Source organism: Rhinatrema bivittatum, chromosome 1 (genome assembly GCF_901001135.1).
Source record: "Rhinatrema bivittatum chromosome 1, aRhiBiv1.1, whole genome shotgun sequence".
Classification (NCBI taxonomy): Eukaryota; Metazoa; Chordata; class Amphibia; order Gymnophiona; family Rhinatrematidae; genus Rhinatrema; species Rhinatrema bivittatum.
In genome coordinates this window covers 682,965,105-682,980,331 of record NC_042615.1, presented here as the reverse complement: position 1 = coordinate 682,980,331, position 15,227 = coordinate 682,965,105, and the positions used below count along the sequence as shown (strand labels likewise).

Below are 15,227 nucleotides of genomic sequence, written 5' to 3'. Positions count from 1 at the left end.
CATCCTCACCACCCCCCCCCCCCCAACACATCCTTTCACTGCTACTCATCCCATCCAAACGGCAAGAGCCCATCCCTGCTGTCACTAAAACCTCACCACCTCTCCCGATCACACCTGCCTGCCCTCCTAACGCAACTCTTTGCTCCTTGCCTGGGGCTCCCATGTCCCACCACTCTCTGCACTATTTCCTGTCCTTCCCTCCCACAAGCCTCTACTCCTGACGTGCCCCACTATCCTGTCTAGCCCCCAAATCTCTGTACTCCCTTTTGCCAATCCCCCCACCCCCTTCCCACCAAGTGTCTATCCCCTCTGCCTAGCACAGTCTCGGTGGTTGCTTATCCTCTCTGGTGCATTTGTATAAGAAGTGCAGAGGAAGAGGAAGGAAGAACAGTTGCAGTGCTGTGAGCTGCACCCTTGCTGTGTCCTCACTAGAGGTAGGGAAGACAGCATATTTGATTGGCGAGCTGAGGAGTCTTACTTGGCTCTAGCGCCCAAAAACATCAGCTAAGCGGAATTAATTAGTACAGGAAAAACAGCAATCAATCTTACCAAAATTAAAATGTTTCCTAGTAATTTTGTACCTCTGGTTTGATTTATCTACTCTCTCAGCTTATACTTACTAATCGTTTCTATAGCGCTCTTAGACACATATGCCTCTTTCTTGGGGGATTTTTTTCCCCTCCATCTGTCCTCTCCTTCCTTCTTTTGTGCCTTTTCCTGACTCTTTCACTAAGTCTAGTCTGTCCCTCCATCTTTCTTCCTCTCCCCCTGTCCAATATGGCACACCATGCCACCTAGTTTGACTTCCCCCTTCTATCTGGCCAATCGCAACCCCTCTTTCACAGCTTTTTTCTCCACTTAGCTGTAAAAGCAGATTCCTTCCATCATCCTCTTTAACTCCTATTACCCCCCTTCTCTTTCTCAGTTCCTTCTTTCCCACTTTGAGAGAACTGCCATAAAACACAGGGGTGGGATGGGGAGGCCTAAGGAGAAGATGCAACACGGGGTGGAGGGAGGAAGATGTGGTGGAAGATAGGGGAGAATGCAGAAGCAGCAGGAGGGGAGTGGCAAGAGGAGCAGCAGCAGGGTGACTTGGTTGCAGCCCTCGCTCAGCTCTAATCCCTGGGCTACTGCTGTGCCAGGACCCGCCCTTAGCAAGCAGGCACCAGGAATCTTTGCTTTCTCCGCTAACAAGACAGGCTTTGCTTTTCAATCATGTAAATTGCAGCACCTAGGTGAGAAATGAGACTCCTGGGCATCCATTTGGAAGCCTCAAATGTTCCAGGACAATTCTCTGCAGATTCAGCTTACCTTATTGGCATGACAGTTTAACATATGTAACCAAAGTAATATACAAAATGATTTAACATAAAGAGGAAGAAAAGCAAACATTACAAATGCTACAGAAAGTGCAAGAGGTCAAAATTCTACAAAACAGAACTATTCGGGGTGGTTAAAGGGTAGGACAGCTCGTCACTTTAGCCATACCTGTATGTATGTAATCTGAACGTTTATTACTATGTTATTTTTGCTAGGGAAACTAATACAAATCATAAATATTTGAAAAGCAACAGACGCATGTTATTTTCCTGCATGTTACTATTCTGAAAAAACATGTCTACTTGTTTTTGCTAAATAATCTAAATGCATGAAAAGTAAAGAATACATAGAGTCCACTTCAGAGCATACCACCTCTGACTGCATTTATAATAGTGCGCAGTTTGTACAATAAATGCTTGCTTTCTCCGACATCTCTCTGAACAAAGAAAATCCAACACACCTTCTCATTCCCAGAAGGTCAACCAAATAAGCACTACTGAGCGGCTGCGCTGTAGAACTACAACTCCCGAGATGCCTTTGTTAAATACACCGTGGGGCGGGGGAGAAATGCACACGCGCCTGCGGAAACGCCCTTTGTCTGCTGCGAGTTGCCGTAGGGACCGCAGTGCGGACTGCACCACGCCCACATGCCGGTATCTCCGGGCAGACAAGCATCCTAAACGGAGTCTCGAGGAGCAGGAGAAGGGGGCAAATCAAAGAAGGGGGCGATGGTGCAAAACAAAAAACAGCAAGACCGATCTCTAGAAAACACAGCAACCACCAGCCACGCTGCACAATATCCCAGCAAACGAGCAGCCGCAGGCAGAAGTAGCAGATCTAAGGCTGCAGCCCCGTGCCATTGTTGTCTCCAACTGTGTGGGTGCAGATAATGACAGCAGCAGAACTGCACAGCCCCACTAGTCATCTTTTTTTCCTTGTGTGTGATAAAGTGAATGCTACATCTGCTCCTGCTGCTGGGTCCTAAAGCACTGATCAGATAGCAATCATTCTACCGTGCCCACTTAAATACTTGCAATCTCTAAGCATAAAACGGATGGTTCAAAATAAAATCGCAATGAAAGCAAAAATTCTATATACGCCACCTAATTAGATTTTATTTCACAATACGAAACATCACATCCGACCGAAGCACAGATCATAATTATCTCCATCCAAACCTTTCCTGACATTTGTAACATTTGGTATCACGCTGCATTAAAAAAAAAAAAGCTTGAATAGCCGTGGTCACTGGATTTGAACAGGCATTTAAAGAGTAATATTTTGTTGTGGGTTTGTCTGAATGGGCTCAACTCCAAAAGGGCTGGACTGCGTTCTGCGCTCCTGCCAACTGTAGGTCTGCAGCCGACCAGATTTTTTTTTTTTTTTCCTGGAGAAAAAGGGAGTGGTTGCATCAGCTTTAGGATACTCTTTATTGCAGCAAAGACATTGTTCAGCGATTAAAAGAAAATAAGCGTAACCAATTTGGATGCTTTTTGTTGAAATAAAAAAAAAGACCCCCTGAAGATTATATTTAGCACCTGCAATTTGATTTTTTAAGTCCTGTTTATTGAGGGAAGGGCAGAAAAAAAAGCTATCCAACCTGTGGTTTTGGTGGCATCGAGTGTCTTCAGCATCAGAAATCCAGCATCAGGAAGCTAAACTTGCAATCAGTGCAGATTATATGCCACTCATTCTTTGTCCTTGCTTACCTCGTTCTATGTTTGCAATAGCACACCTCAAATGGTCTTCAGTCACAATTTCCCCAATCACCACCAGCAGGTAAAATTTACTGTCAAGGAAGCGGTGAGAAAGGCTGGGGGAGGTAGAAGATGGGTTGGGTATGCTACAAGCTGCCTCCGAGGCCGGCACCGGTAACGGTGCCGGTTCCAGCACGGTAGCCATCCTAAAGCTGCTGCGTGTCCTTCAGCTGTGCAGGATCGTCCCTCCCTCCCCAATCTGCCAGGCAGCCAAGAGCAGGCAGGGAGTGAGAGCGGGAGGGGCGGCTGCAGATCTTTTATACTGAGATGCAGGGCTGGGACCTAGGGAGGAGAAACGCATCACACAGCTCGTCTAGTTTACCAGCATCCACAGCTGATGTCATATGCAACAAATCATAACCACCGGAAGCAAAAGAAACGAGTTGTTCAAACAATACAGAGTCAAAGGGAATGGTGACCACTTTATTCTTAGCACTGTACTTAAAGTGACTAGCTGTTCCACTTTTTTTTTTTCCTGGATAATTCTTGATTTCAGAGGACTATCCCAGAAAATGTGCAGCTTTAAAAGGGGCATTCAATAGTCCAGTTTTCAAACAGGTCTTCTAATGTACAATTTATGTCTGAAAAGTAGATGCAACCTTTTAGCAGGTAGAGAGAAGTTCCTGATAGCAAAGTCCAGGCACAACAGCAGCTTAGGGAGTGCAAGTGAGCGAAGGCTGGAACCAAGCACCAAGTCATTTTGCTGAGGCTGCCACTCCTTTCGTTTCTTTCCCCCGCTGCTGCTTCTCCTCCTGTTCCACCACACCCAGTGCCACCGATTCTCCCTCTACCATCCTGCCCTGTGCTGCTGCCAATCCCCCTGACCTACCCTAACCTGCTGCTGCTGCTTCTCTTGGTACTGCTGTTTATTTTCTACTCATCTCCCTCCCCACCCTTCTCCTCAATCTCTATGCTCCTCTTCCAGCCCCTCCCCTCCTGCCACCAATTTTCATAGCCACTTCTCTCCTTCAACCCAACCCACATTGGTAATGTGAGTTCTGAATGCCACCAGGGTAGCTACTGAAAAAAAACCCAACTAAAGAAAAGACATGTCCATAAAACTAATCTCATGTCAGTAAAACACGTTATGAGCAATGGGGCCTGTCTCTGATGCTGTGGACTTAGACTCTGTGAGGCTACACTACTCAGTTGTTGGGAACTATGTCTGCCTGTATAGAGGTACAAATCTTGGCATAGGAAGTTCAGCTGTGCACAAAATGGCAATGGTAAACCGAGTACCCCTTAAAAAGTTAGGTTGTCATTAAGAGTCTGGCAGACTGTGAGTAAAAAAAAAAGTATTTTCATGAGTTGGCAACCCCGAATCCCAGCCCCCCTCCCCCTGATTCCCAGCCCCCCCATGCCCTGGCAGAATGGAAGGAAGCAGGCTTTCGAGGTTACAGGACAAAGAAAGGGAAGATCGTATGAGACAGACCAAGGTTGAGGAGAAGAAAGAGGGGATAAAGTCATATGGGAGCAGAAGGAAAGAGATGGAGGAATAGCAGGACACATTGAATGGGGGTGAGGCAGAGTAGTGGAGGGACAGACTGGGCTTGGCCAGTGTGGAGGAAGAAGGGCAGACAAGGGTACCAGAACCTTTCTAAAAGTGATGGGATAAAGGCTGGAGAGTAAATAAAATAAATCCAGGTGGGGGCTGGCTTTGTACACAGTAACATTGTAGCATAGTAAAACAGAGAAAAAGATCAAATTTAATTGGCCCTTCCAGTTCAGGTTTCTCCACAAACTAGGGATGTGAATCGTGTCCTCGATCGTCTTAACGATCGATTTCGGCTGGGAGGGGGAGGGAATCATATTGTTGCCGTTTGGGGGGGTAAAATATCGTGAAAAATCGTGAAATCTGAAAAATCTAAAAATCGCAAAACCGGCACATTAAAACCCCCTAAAACCCACCCCCGACCCTTTAAATTAAATCCCCCACCCTCCCGAACCCCCCCCCAAATGACTTAAATAACCTGCGGGTCCAGCGGCGGTCCGGAACGGCAGCGGTCCGGAACGGGCTCCTGCTCCTGAATCTTGTTGTCTTCAGCCGGCGCCATTTTCCAAAATGGCGCCGAAAAATGGCGGCGGCCATAGACGAACACGATTGGACGGCAGGAGGTCCTTCCGGACCCCCGCTGGACTTTTGGCAAGTCTCGTGGGGGTCAGGAGGCCCCCCACAAGCTGGCCAAAAGTTCCTGGAGGTCCAGCGGGGGTCAGGGAGCGATTTCCCGCCGCGAATCGTTTTCGTACGGAAAATGGCGCCGGCAGGAGATCGACTGCAGGAGGTCATTCAGCGAGGGTTCCGGCGCCTCGCTGAACAACCTCCTGCAGTCGATCTCCTGCCGGCGCCATTTTCCGTACGAAAACGATTCGCGGCGGGAAATCGCTCCCTGACCCCCGCTGGACCTCCAGGAACTTTTGGCCAGCTTGTGGGGGGCCTCCTGACCCCCACGAGACTTGCCAAAAGTCCAGCGGGGGTCCGGAAGGACCTCCTGCTGTCCAATCGTGTTCGTCTATGGCCGCCGCCATTTTTCGGCGCCATTTTGGAAAATGGCGCCGGCTGAAGACAACAAGATTCAGGAGCAGGAGCCCGTTCCGGACCGCTGCCGTTCCGGACCGCCGCTGGACCCGCAGGTTATTTAAGTCATTTGGGGGGGTTCGGGAGGGTGGGGGATTTAATTTAAAGGGTCGGGGGTGGGTTTTAGGGGGTTTTAGTGTGCCGGCTCACGATTCTAACGATTTATAACGATAAATCGTTAGAATCTCTATTGTATTGTGTTCCATAACGGTTTAAGACGATATTAAAATTATCGGACGATAATTTTAATCGTCCTAAAACGATTCACATCCCTACCACAAACCAACACCAAACGCTGCCTCTCTCATCTTGTCTTTTACATGACCTCTCAATCTTTACCTCTCAATCTTTACCCTCTTTACCCTCTCAATCTTTTACCTCCACACAGCCATCCCAAACATGGCCAAAATCCATACCACTTTTTCTAGGAGGCCATTTCAAGCCTTCTCAGATACGGCGCTGCTCTCTAAATTGGTGGTGGGGTGGAGGGGAATTAGGGCTGGAGGGTACTGGAAGCCAATAGTAACAGGTGGGAGAGAAAAAAAAAGGGGAAAAAATGGATAAAGTGCGTAGCTTGCTGGGCAGACTGGATGGGCCGTTTGGTCTTCTTCTGCCATCATTTCTGTGTTTCTATGTTTCTCATCTTCAGTTTTGATTCTTACAAGAATGATGATTCTTAATGCAACTCCTAAACACCTTCCATCATTTATGATCATGTTTTGTATTAATTCCGACAGCCACCAAAATTAGTAAGGCTGTTGTCCAACAAATAAAGTCCTCTCCCCTCAGACTTCATTGTTTCCCAAAAGGACTGGATCTTATGTCTCCTACTCTCATGCCATGCCCCTGGCCCCATTCTCCGCACATGCTGTGCCCTAACCTCATAGATTTTGCTTCTCCCATGCACACTCCTACATCCTCCTCCCCAAAAGCTTCTCTGCTCTCTCATCCCCTCCCCATGGTTTGCCTGTGCGGACCTCCCCCCTTATGATTTCCCTGCTCTCCTGCCCTTATGGCTTCCACTTTTCCCCCCATGCCACACCCCAACCTTATAGCTCCTGCTCCCCACCAGACAACCCCATACTCCCCTCTAAGCTTTCCTGCTCACTCCTCCCCATCACTTCAGTGCTTGTTTCCCCTCCCATTAACTAATGACTTCTCTTCTTGCTTCTTCTGCCATTATTTCCTTGTTCTCTCCCCCTCCTTCAGGATCTCATGGTTCCATTTTCTCTATTCCCCACTGAACTGAACTGGACTGACTTAACTTGGCTCCTTGAATGCAGTGAATCCTACACTTGGAGCAGGAGAGCTCCAGTTGGTTGTACAGAAAAGGATTTAGTACCCATACAGGAAGAAGGAAAAGTATACGCAGCGCCAGTTTAACCATTAGGCAACTGCGCAATTGTCCAGAGCACCAACATTTTGGGGGCAACACTGACCCATAGTCAGCAGCTGCCTCCCATCCTACCTTTCTTCCTGTGCATGGCTTAAAAAAAAAAAAAACAGCCATTACCATTGTGTCCCTCTTCTCTCTCCTTCCCTCCCACTAGATCCCATGCATAGCAAAAGCAAAAAAAACCCAAACCTCTAACACTTCTGACCCTCTCTTCTCTTGTTCCTACATGGACCAAAGAAATAAAGAGCTGCTGGTTGTCATAGCTCCATCTTCTGGTGCTACAGCTGGAAGATCTTCAGTCTGACGGCTCTGGGTTCTCAAACAAGATGTACAAGGGCCTGGGATAGAGCAGGGGAAGGTGGGTGAGATGGAGAGAGGTAAGAAAGGAAGGGCTGGATGTTGCTGGGCAGGGAGCGGAGAGACCAGAAAGGGCGCTGGATGCTGTCTCACTGGGGAGGAGAGACCAGAGACAAGGGACTGGGAGTTGCTAAGCAGAGGGGGGGAGGGGCTGAGAAGGGAGTGGGTGCTGCCAGACAGAGAGAGGGGGCTGGGTACTCTTAGGCAGAGGGAGGGGGAACCAGAGAGAGGGGGCTGGGTGCTGCTGGGCAGAGGGATGTGGAAAGGAGGGAGAGGAGAACGGGTGCTATTGGAAAAGGGGTGAGAACCGAGATAGGGGTAGCTAGGTGCCTCTGGGCAGAGGGAGGGGGAACTGGGTGATACTGGGTAGAGGGTGGGGGATCCAGGGAGTAGAGGCTGGGTGCTCTTGGACAGAGAGAGGGGGAACCAGAGAGATGGGGTTGGGAGCTGCTGGGCAGTGGGAAGGGACTAGAGACAGGGGGCTGAGTGGTACTGGGCGGTGGAAGGGGGAACCAGAGAGAGGGTCCCTGGGTGCTGCTGGACAAGGTGCAGGGAGCCAGGGAGAGAGAGGTGTGCTGTGCTGGAGCCGCCATTGCCACCAGCAGAGGGAGAGCTGTTTCAGAGCCATGGCTGCTAAGGTGAAGATGAAGGCTTAATTCTGAATATCTGCCCCAGATGCAGAGAAAGCTAGTCCCAGCAATGAGTGCTGCTTCCTGCCTCTGGGGCCAAGAAATGAGCAGCAACCCCCTCTCCTCTTGTCCAGCAGAACAATGATTTGCACTTATGAACTGTTCTGTCTGCCTCCAGTGCCTCTTCTCACCCTTCCACACTCATCTGAACCATGGGGGAAGGAGAGGAAACGTACCGATGGCAGAAGGAGCAGCAGGTTAGAAGCCAGGTAAGCACAGCTCTTCTGCTGGGCTGAGGAGTGGGGAGAGAGAGGTTGTTGAAAAGAGAGGGGCAGGAGGCAGCACCTCCTAGGTTTGAGGCTAGGTGGCGGGAAGTGGAAAGCGACACCGGGATTGGATCAGGCGAGGGGAGGGGGGAAGGGAAGACTCAGCTATTAGGTCAGGGGAGGTTAAGCATGAGGATTTAGGGATTGGATCAAGAAGAGCAGGGACAGGGAGACTGGAGGGGAGACCGGGGACTGGCGGACGGAGTGGGGACGGGACAGTAGAAACTCAGGGATTGGGAGGGAGAGCAGAAGCTTGGGGATCGGGTCTTGGAAACTGGGTGGGAGCCTGGCAGATCAGGAAGTAAGGTATTTTTGGTAAGTGAACAGCAGGGACTCAGCAATAGGATAGGGTGTATGAATAGGGTGTGAGATGGGGATTAGAGATGGAAGGTGGGAAGCAGTGAGTGTTGGGTGGGAATGGGAGAGCTGGGGAGGAGTTGAGAGTGAGAGTTGGTAAATAGGTGCATTGTCTCACTGTGATCCCTACGGAGGTGTGGCCTTGAGGAAAGGCTATGCACTCCTATGTGAGGCTGTTGCACTAGTTTTCTGTTTCGATATAAGACAAAGACCCACAGAGGAGTTGTAGATGTTTTGGTTTAAAGTCAGAGGGAGGAGAATGTTTCTTTTCAGTTCGTTTTCCCTGGAAAAATCCTAGACCGCAGTCTGTGGGATCAGGAATTTTGGAGATATGTGAGAGATTTAATTTTGTACCTTTTTAGATCAGAGAAGACTTTTTTTTTTTTTTTGCACAATATTCATTTTCAAAAGTTAATTGTATATGTGTGTTTGGCTGGAAGGGGGGGGGGGGGAAAGGGAGGCAGCACAAGTCTGAACGTTTGCCTAGGGCACTTAACGAGATTGGGCAAAATGACGTTTTATATTTGATAACCTTTTTAAAATTGTAACAAATGGAAATATAGTGCAGCATGAAATGCAGTTTTAAACACAATGATGGAAAAGTCTGCACAACTTCCATTGTTGAGACACACGCACAAAAAAATGTTCAGGGGAAAATCCAATTGGGCTAAGTTGGAGAGGTTTGCTATAAAAGATCATTTTCATGCTCTGTACAAGGGTGGTCCTAGCCTCCAGGCAGATTTGAGAACCTTACAAGCTGGACATTAATTTTACCCCTCAGAAGTGTTGTCCCTCAAAATCTCTCCTTAAAGCTGGGTGGGTCCATCTTGTGCTAGCAACAGGAAGTGTTCAGTTGCAGCTGGGCACAAGAACCTAGTAGCTGAGATTTCAAACCCAGCTGCCTTCAGCTTTTTTTCCAACCAGGACTGAAAGCACTATACAGAGATTCAATCCAGCGATCTGTCTGGGGGCACAATAACTTCTACAAAAATTCACCAACTGGACCCAAATTTGTGGGGGGAGCATTGACCTGGCACCTTCTTTATTGAAATGACCTTGATCCAATTAGGGTGGGGTAATTTTCAAGAGTCAAAGTTGAAAAGTGTTAGAAAAAACCATGCATAACTTTCATTTCCTTCCTTGTCTGTTTTTAAATTGGCAGCCAACCTGGAAGACATTTTCCCTTTTTTTTGGACACTAAAGTTGCCCTTGTGCAGGTCATAAAAACCCTTGAAGCTGATTTTCAAACAGTTTAGGCTCCTAGCCTTTGTAATTAGGATCCTAAATTGACCCTTTTTGAAGATTTACTAGTGCTTGGTTCTTAAATTTAGAGTCTTAGTTTCACTAGGAGCCTAAAAAGTGGGTGGCTATGGGGGCAGAGTTAGGGCAGGGAAAACGTTATGGGGTTTAGCACAAATTTTCAGCACTAGCCTCTAACCTAAGAGCCTAAGTCTAGGCAAATGAGTAGCAGGCCTAAATTTAGGCCCTAAGTTTTAGGATGTTAAATGCAGGTGAATTTTCAGTTGAAAACTTAAGGCCTGAGTTCAGTGCCTAAATTTAGGTGTTCAGCTTTTTTTTTTTTTTTTTTAATACCGTCATTTTTATGTTTGTAAAGGAACCCAGGATTGGCCTGATGGCAGATATGACTTAAAGTTGAGGCTATCTGTGGTTCAGTGAGGCTGTAGTAGTCAAGATTTCAGGCAATAGTGATCACTGTTCTCGCTAAACTGCGCACGTGCGTGGCTACGCACAACTTTTCTTGCAGCCGCAAACAGCTTCCCCCCCCCCCCGTGCAGGAAGACCGGCAGGGCCTTGGTGAAGCCCATCCCACCATGGTCTGAAGAAAAGAAGAGGCCCAAAATCTCTGGGTGCTCCTCCTTGTTCCTGCCTATGCGGCCCTGGAAGAAAATATTTGCCGGAGCCATGGGCAGAAAGGAGGAAGAATGTCGGCCCACGTGCAGAAAAGGAGCAGTATTTGTGACAGGGCCACCGTATATCCCATCTTGCAGCAGCCCAAGAAGAGGAGGCCTAAAGGGGAAAGAATTGTAGAGAGAGAGAGAGAGTGTGTATGTGTGCGAGAGAGACAGCATGTGAGAGTGAGAGCTGTGTGTATGTGAGTGTGACAACATGTGAGAGAAAACCAGTGTGTATGTATGAGAAAGAGACAGCATGTGAAAGAGCCATGTGTGTGTGTGTGTGTGAGACAGCATGTGTGTTTCTGTGAGAGAGCACATGAGAGTGAGAGTCTGTGTGTGTATGAGACAGCATGTGAGAGTGAGAGCCTGTGTGTGGGTGAGTGAGACAGCATGTGAGAGAGAGCCAGTGGATGAGTGTGAGAGAGCTTGTAAGAGAGAGAGAGAGAGAGCACATACAAGATCCTGGATGTGTGAGAGAGAGCCTGGGTGTGTGAGAGCATGTGAGATTAGGAGCCTGTGTTGTGAGAGAGCATGAAAGAGTGAGAACTTGTGTGTGTGTGTATGTGTGAGAGAGAAAGACAGCATGTGAGAATGAAAGTCTGAATGTATGTTTGAGGGAGGAAGGAAAGAAGATAGGTGGAGAGAGAAGAAAAAGAAAAGGATAAAAAGAGATCCTGTAAAAGGAATTGGGAAAAGCCCAAAAAAGGGAAGGTGGGGGCAAAAAAAACCCTGGAACCAACTGATTAGAAAAATAAGATCAGACAACAGAGGTAAAAAAAAAAAGTTTGAATTTTTAGTGATTGTCATATTTTATCTTTGGGAATGTGCATTACATATTTGTATTTTATTCTTTCTTCAATAGTCCACTGTTCACAGTCTGGTTTCTCAGGCTTTCTATTTTATTTTTGTCTGCATGTTTCTGTTTCTAATTTGTAGCCCCTTACTCTGTATTAAGTAAGGTACTGTCTGTGTTCTGCATGTGTAACTGAGGTGCAGTATTTCTGCTGGCATGTAGTTTTTCTGTAGGGCTTTGTAGCAGTCTGGCTTGTTCTGTTAACTCCAGTAGGTGGTGTATTCTAGGGCATGGTATAATATTTGCATATCTGCCTGTCACAGATAAGGCAGCTACTGTTTGAGTCCTCAGATAGTGCTGATACGGTATGGCAAGGTTCTAGGAGTCTTTTTTTTTTGCAGGGATTTGTGTTATTTCTCAAAGTATTTGGCAGTGAAGGGTTTGCAGTTACTGAGATAAGCATGTGTGTGGAAAAGGTGCAGATTGAGTGAGTCTGAATGTGTGTGAGAATCTGGGAAGTGAGTGAGAGGAATGAGTGTGTGTGTGTGTGTGTGTGTATGTGTGTGTTTGTGAGAATGAGCATGAATGCATGTGAAAGAGTATGAGAGTGAATATGCAAATGTATTAATGTGTGTGTGTGTGTGTGTGTGTGTGAAAACGTTTGTGTGCATGCTGCTACCAATGTTCCCTCTGGAAACTGGGTTGCTGTGAGCATAAAATTGATAGGCTTTTTGCATCAAAGAAAGTAGTGCTCGCAGGATAAAGAAAGCAAAAATCTTTGGTCAGGAGCAAATATTTTTGCACGCAGCAACCCAATCCTGAGAGGGAACATTGATAGTGATAACTAACTGCTGATTGAGTAGATGCATTTGTGCTGGATTCTGAAGGGAGCCGCAGTCCATGCTACTCATTCACCAGAATGCTGAAAAGGTGGGGGTTGACTGCATTGCATCCATGTATTCTCAGGTGGCTTGGGGTGGACTTCCAGGTTCTAGCACATCGGGAGCAAATACAAGGTCCTATTAGTACGGAATCACTCTGCTCTGCAAAAAAGATCAGGCGACACACAGTCTTTAGGCTTCCAAGGTGTATCTTTCCTTTCAGAACCAAATCAAATAATCACAAATGTCATACAAGGCCACAGTTATAGAGCACTCAAAAGCAATAACAGAAATTATTCAGTACCATAGTCCCTGAGGGCTCCAGTCTACAAACACATTAAGCACAATCCCAAAGCATAGGCTCTCTGTAGCAAAGCATCACTGTTTCAGCAATGCCAAGTTTTTGATGTCTATGGGCTCACTGATTTTAGTTTATTTTGTTAAAAAATTTCCTTTAATCATTATTTAAGATTTTCAAAGTAAACCTTAAGAAAACACAAAACTAGAAAAAGAAAACCATCAAAGAAAACTCTTTAAGGGAATGTATTACTGGAGTGTATCAAGTCCACATAATTAGGAGAGGGCAAGGCACAGAGGAAAACACAATAAATATGAAAAAGGTATAATTTACCTAAATTGGCCGTGCATTACTTTAAAAATACCCTTTACCCTAGCCATACACTCAGCTGACAGGAGAAACAAAACAATTATGCAACCTTTTCCTGCAAGGAACTTTTCAATTGAGAAGAATCCAAAAATTGAACTAATTCCCTTGAAAATTAATTAGCATGGGAACTTAAAAAAAAAATAGGTCCACTCAATGCAAACACTTGGGCAAGAAACATCTTCCTCCTGAGTTATGTAACACATGCTACATTGGGAATCAATATTATCACTCGCTGGCCACAAAAACAACAAAAATTTAAAATATAAAAGCAGAACCAAGTTTTTGTCTATCTCAGAGCAAAAGGGGACAAATAGGGTCACCCTAGAAGGAATGCCTTCCTCTGAAGACTCCAGAAAGGCTGGCACATCCAGGCTATCTGATGTAAGAATAGTATCCATCACCCCTTCCTCCATAGTTTCATTACATTTCATATAATATTTTACATATTCTAATTGAGTCCTCACTTGATATTTGAAGTACTTCCCTCAAATATTTCTTAAATAACTCTAGAAGGGATAACAGCCTCGTCTTAGGGAAGTTCAAGATATGCAAATTCTTGGCTTTAGCTGTATTCCCCAAGCTGTCCCTGATATGAACCAAACTGGCCCCTTGCAGCGCAGAAACTCATTTACCAGTTCTAGTCACTTCATTGTCCATGTCACCAATTCTCTTCTCATGGTCTGTAAACTTGTAAACTGCAATCTTTAGCAAAGGTGCATCATTGAGACACAGATTCTACCAAAGTGTTCACAGACCTTGTAGCTCTTTCTCAGATGACTCCCAAGGAAACATCTTCCCTAACCGAGTTCCCAACCAGAAGGCCAAGCAGTGCAAGGGGAGTCTCTCCCCAGGCATCGGGACAGCTTTCAGGACAGAGTCACCCAGACTAACCTGCAGAGCAGCTCTGCTGTCAGCTGTAATGTTCTGCCTCAGGCCATTCCTCAGCCGTCGGGTACGTCCAGCAACTGAGAAAACATTGTCTCCCTCTGTGCTGCTCCCTCTCCTTCTCTCCTCCCAGCATGGATGACGCAGCACTCAAAGGAAAAGCAGCCGAGGTTAGCATGCTGCTCCGACCACTAGGCAACTCAAGAGGACAGTTACCGTTGTTTTTCTTGACATGAGAATGCATCAGAAGATATTTTTTAAAAGGTCTGGAAGAAAAATCTTAGCAAATGCTGCTGAAGTGCTGTAGTGATCCTATTCATAAGTTTTTCCAGACATGTGGAACCTGCGTAGAGGGGCCTGATAAACCAGAGACGTCCAAATCTAGACCAATTAATAGGCAAGTAAGTCTCTTTGGTTTCGAAAACTCTGGTTTGGTAGGTGGAGCCTAAATGTACAGATGAAAAGCAAGTTTCAACCCCTGCAATTATCTTCCACTCATGTAGCCACAGCTCCAGAAGTTTTTGCTGGGGTGGGGGATAGAACTGGCAACAGTCCCGTCACCAGTAAGACTTGGGTGAGCCCTTGTTTACTTACGGGCCGATACAGTAAAAACGCGGGAGAGCACCCGCTCTCCTGTGTGCGCGATTCAGGGGGGAAGAATATGCTAATGAGGGCCCACGGTAAAAAGAGGCACTAGGGACACTAGCGTCCTAGCGCCTCTTTTTTGACAGGAGCTGTCAGCAATTTTGACAGCGGATGCCCAATTTTGCCGGCATCGGTTCTCAAACCCGCTGACAGCCACGGGTTCGGAAAATGGGCGCCGGCATAATTGAGCGTCCGTCTTCCGACCCGCGGGTCGTGGGCTGATTTAAAATTATTTTTTTTTATTTTTGGGCCTCCAACTTAATATCGCCATGATCTTAAGTCGGAGGGTGTACAGAAAAGCAGTTTTTTCTGCTTTTCTGTACACTTCCCCGGCGCCAGCAGAAATTAACACCAGCCTTTGGGCAGGCGTTGATTTTTTAAAGTAAAATGTGCGGCTTCGGTGCACATTTTGTTTTCTGGATCGCGCGGGAATAACTAATAGGGCCATTAACATGCATTTGCATGTTGCGGGCACTATTAGTTTCGGGGGGGGTTGGACCTGCGTTTTCGACACGCTATTACCCCTTACTGAATAAGGGGTAAAGCTAGCACGTCGAAAACGCGCGTCCAAACGTGGGCTAACAGTGCGCTCTGTATCGGCCTGTTAGAGGGAGAGAATAGGTTAGCATAGAGGGAGGTTCCATTCAAATACAACTCCTCCCTTTGAGGAGTCTGGAATGGCCGTCCCCCTAAGAGTCCATTTAGGAGCTCTCCTGAGTGAGC

The 15,227-nt window shown here is 46.8% G+C and overlaps 1 protein-coding gene across 3 annotated transcripts in view; it reads right to left on the bottom strand.

Moving 5' to 3' along the window:
* Window positions 1–13,980, bottom strand: part of MAP1B (microtubule associated protein 1B) — a 361,790-nt gene extending 347,810 nt beyond the window's left edge. The window contains exon 1 of one of the 3 annotated variants that reach the window (XM_029574634.1): window positions 13,866–13,980. Coding sequence is in view for 1 of the 3 variants with exons in the window: in XM_029574615.1 (XP_029430475.1) it covers window positions 3,030–3,222 (193 nt within the window). In the remaining 2 variants the exon portion in view is untranslated. Of the gene's footprint in view, window positions 1–1,780; window positions 1,825–3,029; window positions 3,292–13,865 lie in introns of those variants that run through there. The other 2 variants (XM_029574615.1, XM_029574624.1) reach the window with 2 other exon arrangements.
* Between the last annotated feature and the right edge of the window lie 1,247 nt (window positions 13,981–15,227).